Source organism: Peromyscus leucopus, chromosome 4 (genome assembly GCF_004664715.2).
Source record: "Peromyscus leucopus breed LL Stock chromosome 4, UCI_PerLeu_2.1, whole genome shotgun sequence".
NCBI lineage: Eukaryota > Metazoa > Chordata > Mammalia > Rodentia > Cricetidae > Peromyscus > Peromyscus leucopus.
In genome coordinates this window covers 120,441,184-120,446,094 of record NC_051066.1, presented here as the reverse complement: position 1 = coordinate 120,446,094, position 4,911 = coordinate 120,441,184, and the positions used below count along the sequence as shown (strand labels likewise).

General features: G+C 39.0%; 1 protein-coding gene across 1 annotated transcript; it reads right to left on the bottom strand.

The window, feature by feature from the left end:
* Window positions 1–1,377: 1,377 nt before the first annotated feature.
* Window positions 1,378–2,113, bottom strand: LOC114709426 (U6 snRNA-associated Sm-like protein LSm3). The gene is given in 2 exon segments (XM_028893264.2): window positions 1,378–1,873; window positions 2,047–2,113. Coding segments are annotated over 2 exon segments (309 nt in total). The 3' UTR covers window positions 1,378–1,631.
* Between the last annotated feature and the right edge of the window lie 2,798 nt (window positions 2,114–4,911).

The following is a 4,911-nucleotide window of genomic DNA, read 5'->3' as shown; positions in this document are numbered from 1 at the left end:
TAAGCCAGAATATCCCAGATGTATTTAATAGATCATGGTCCTTTAACAACCTTACAATTTACAACATATAACATTTAATGTTTAAGTTTTCTATAGTGAATAATAAACATTCCTAACATCAATCTCTGAAGTCTCTAAAAAGATGATGGGACCCCACAATGATGATTCGATCTGGATTTTGATATGCCACTAAGCCAATAAACACCACCCAAGATCGACTTTGGACTACAAACTGCTCAGGTGACTAGCTGAGATGGTCCATCCTCATGCGCTGCTCCAGCCAGGACTTCAGATAAGCCCTACGCTTTTCCATTACTCAGAGACTGACAATACAGCCAGCACTCCCAGGACTTGACCATTGTTTCTTCTTTTTTCAGGGTCCCCTAGAGATGCCATCACCCCCCAGACAGCAGGAAGCAATTTTAAGAATATGACACCCACATTCCCAAGAGGTGGGATGGGTGGTTTTTGGTCTTTCACTGGGTTATGGTTGTCATCGTGTAGTGGGGCGTTGGTTACAAGTTGTTATTGGATATGGTCCAAAAGAAAGTGGGGTGGGGGAAGCTGGGCGGTGGTGGCATATGCCTTTAATCCCAGCACTCGGGAGGCAGAGCCAGGCGGATCTCTGTGAGTTCGAGGTCAGCCTGGGCTACAGAGTGAGAGCCAGGACAGGCACCAAAACTACACAGAAAAACCCTGTCTCTAAAAACCAAAAAAAGAGTTGGATGCCTAGTAGTTAAAGGTCAAACTCTCTAAATAATAGATTATTTGAATCTACTTTCAAACTAAAAAAGCAACTACTAGTCTTGAATTACATTGATATGGATTTTTGTAAATTTATACTTTTTTTTTGTTTTTTGAGACAGGGTTTCTCTGTAGCTTTGGAGCCTGTCCTGGACTAGCTCTGTAGACCAGGCTGGCCTCGAACTCACAGAGATCCACCTGCTTGCCTCTGCCTCCCAAGTGCTGGGATTAAGGGTGTGTGCCACCACCGCCCCCGCAAATTTATATAAATTTAAGGTCATTTTTGTTATACTATATGTATGTTTCTACTTCTGTTTAAGATATTTTTATATCTTGATACAAATTTAAGGTTATTTTTGTTAACTCTGTATATGTTTCTACTTCTGTTTAAGATATTTTTGTATCTTGATACAGATTTAAGGATATTTATTTATTTATTTATTTTTCTCAAGACAGGCTTTCTCTGTGTAGCTTTGCACCTTTCCTGGAACTGACTTGGTAGCCGAGGCTGGCCTCAAACTCACAGAGATCCGCCTGCCTCTGCCTCCCGAGTGCTTGGATTAAAGGGGTGCGCCACCACCGCCCGGCAGGTTATTTTTGTTATATTGTGTATATGTTTCTACTTTTTTTTTTAAAAGGGACATCAAATTTAATTTAAAGAAAAACAACCTGAAAGTAACTGCAAGAACAATGGGCAAACCAGCTCCTGAACAGAGCAAGGTGGTTACACTGGCAGGAGGCTGGAGAAAAAGGAACATGACATCTAGCTGGAGGGACCCTTGGGTCCTTTCTGACCATCAGAATGCATGTGAGCGTCTTTCTCTCTGAGTGTTCTGGACATCTCAAGAGGCAAAGTCTCCACTTCCTACACAGGACCGTCTTCTGTCTCAGCCGATTCTCAATGGAGGAGCGATTAGAACAACACCATCTCCTCGGATGAAGAGCATGGGGATGTTCCGCTTTGTTGATTTATATATCTCTTCATAGGTCTCTTCATCAATCTCTATCATCGTCACAGTTTCTTCTACGTCTCCCAGGATCATATTCAAATGCTGATCATAAGCATGTAATCTGCCTCAAAGTTCTCATTCATTTCTCATCTTCACATAAATTCGCTCATTCAAACTGATTTTTTAAATCGATTAAATACCAATAAATTTAACATTCTTCAAAAAAAAATCCAAATAATTATTTTTTAAATCAATTTAATACCAATAAATTTAAAATTCTTCAAAAAAAAATCTCAAATAATTATTTTTTAAATCGATTTAATACCAATAAATTTAAAATTCTTCAAACTGAGCCTGATGAGATCTAGGAGCTCCTCTATGGTATTGGTAGTCTGTTGCTGATCTACATTGTCCGCCATGTTTCAAACCTGTTTCTACTTCTGTTTAAGATATTTTTGTGTATTGTTACAAATTTGAGTTTATTGTCCTTATAATCTGTTTCTAATTTTGCTTAAGTTATTACCTATATAGCTTGTACCTATACAGCTTGTTAAGTATGCAATGTGAAATTTTAGTTTTGAAAAGCTATTTAGGATAATAAAGAAATACAGGCTAATAGTCATCCATAACTATCAAATTTATAGTCATGTTAGTTAGGTTTTCTAGGTATACAGAGATATATTTCAGATAGATAGGCAATATTCAAGCTTTTCAAAGACTCTAGCAGGTCGCAAGAATATATTATAGAAATTCAGCTTTGTATTAAAGCTATACTTTGACTGGCCAAGGGTCTGTCAAATGGGAAGCCATTTATCACAGAATATTTGGTGTTACATAACCTTAATATTTCAACTGTCTTCTGCTATGAAATTTTTTCCTGCCCAAATTCTCCTAGACCATATTGGCAAAGAGCTAAGCTTCTCAGACACTGATCCACTAGATAGCTAATACCCCTACTTAGGAGACTAGCAGACAGCAGATGCATAGCTTTGTTTCTTGTGCAAATGAAGCTCATACCATCCCTTGCCTTCAAGCCTAGTGGCATTCCAAAGCAACTGACTGAGGACCATAGGGCTTTTTGCATAACCAGGTACAGTAAGGACTGGAGCAGAATTCTAGAGGGAACACAAAACCATGTGGCCAGAGAGAGGAGAGGAAGACAGAGATTCTGTAGAGGGTAAGGCAGATCTCTTGTAGAGTTTATCAGGGCCAGGGTAAGGAGCCAGGAAGGAAAAATGGAGGACGAAGGAACAGAGGACAAAGATCAGGTCAAAAGCATAGGAGCTTACTAAAACTATGAGGACAGGAAAACTGGGCACAGAGAGGAGCTGAATGTGAGAACAGAGCTGAAGCTGTATGGACAGAACTTTGTCATAGAGGAATAAAGTTAACAAACAAAAGAGTGTAGTGTACGTAGATTCCTTTGCCTCAGATACCTCACGCTGTAAGTAAAGTCTTTCCCAGGACTCTGGGAGGAATTTCCTTAGGGCAGGAACCTGGGGAAATTCCGTTATCCTTAAAAGATATGGCATATAAAATGTTTAAATATCTTAGACTTTTCTTGACATGAGATGTGTCTACTCCTGGCAGCACTGATCTTCATCTAAAGAGGATGATGAGCATCAAAGAAACTCCTTATAGAGTTTACTTTCTTTGTGGCAAAACTTAGCCACTGGGCAAAAAACTGCCCTTGCCTCAATTGCTGACAGTATACTGTCCAAACTGGACCAACAGGATGCAAATAAAGCCCTGTCAATATTTGCCCAGACAAGGTAGGACGGCCCTTCAGAATTCCTTGTCCCTCAGAAATGTCTGTCTGATATACCAGGTCTGTAGGCCAGAGCTGGATGTCTCAACGTCACAGAAGAACCTAGGGTGACTGTCCAGAGAGCCTGATGTCCCTGTCATTAGGTAACATTTCACCCTTCTGGGGTCTTTGATGGAGTTAAAGACTGAATAGTTATAATTATAGTTTTCCTTAGTTATGATAAAAAGGTTAATTAGATGTAAAAATTTAGACTCATCAAGATAACATAGATAATAAAATACTTTCTCTAATTTTGCCAAATACAAATAGACTGGATATTGTAACTAATTTTTTTATGTATTTATTTCTATTTTATGTATATTGGTGTTTTTGCCATGGGTGTCCGGTCCCCTGAAACTGGAGTTACAAACAGTTGTGAGCTGCCATATGGGTGCTGGGAATTGAACCTGGGTCCTCTGGAAGAGCAGTCTGAGCCATCTCTCCAGTCCCCTTGTAACTAATTCTTACGTGATAACTGTTTCTTTTTTTGTTGTTGTTTTGTTTTTTTATTTTGCTTTTTTTGAGACAGGGTTTCTCTGTGTAGCTTTGGAGCCTTTCCTGGAACTTACTTGGTAGCCCAGGCTGGCCTTGAACTCATAGATATCTGCCTGCCTCTGCCTCTCGAGTGCTAGGATTAAAAGTGTGTGCCACCACTGCCTGGCAATAACTGTTTTTGTTGTATATAATTTTACTACATTAAAGTTAAAACCTCTTTTTATTTAGAAAAAAAGGGGGAAATGCTGTGGAATATTCCTTTATACCGTGTGAATATATGTTGCTATGATTGGTTTAATAAGCAAGCTGACTGGCCAATAGCTGAGCAGAATAAGGCTGGGCAGGAGAGTCAGACTAGGAGAACGCTGAGAGGAAGAAGGGCAGAGTTAGGGGAGTTGCCAGGCAGATGCAGGAGAAACAAGATGGGCATGCTGTACTGAGGAAGGTGCAAAGCCACATGACACAGCATAGATAAGAAATAGGGGTTCATTTAAACGTAAGAGTTAGCTAGTAGCAAGCCTGAGATGATATATTTATAATTAATATAACCCTCATTGTGTTTATTTGGCAACAGGCAGTAGGGACAGGAAAACGCTGCCTACAGTGTACATTATGCCTGGCACTTGAATGATTTTTTTATTTTAAAAAATATATGTATATAGTTTTTGTTCATTTGTTTTTTGATTTTTAATTTTTTTTTTAAATTTTCATTTATTTATTTATTTATTATTTATTTTTTGAGACAGGGTCTCTATATGTAGCTCTTGCTGTCCTGAAACTTACTATGTGAACCAGGCTGGCCTTGAACTCACAAAGATCCACCTGCCCCTTCCTCCCAAGTGCTGAGATTGAAGGCGTATATACATATAAATTCTTAAATACATGAATACAACCTGCTCAGTCTGTATAATGTTA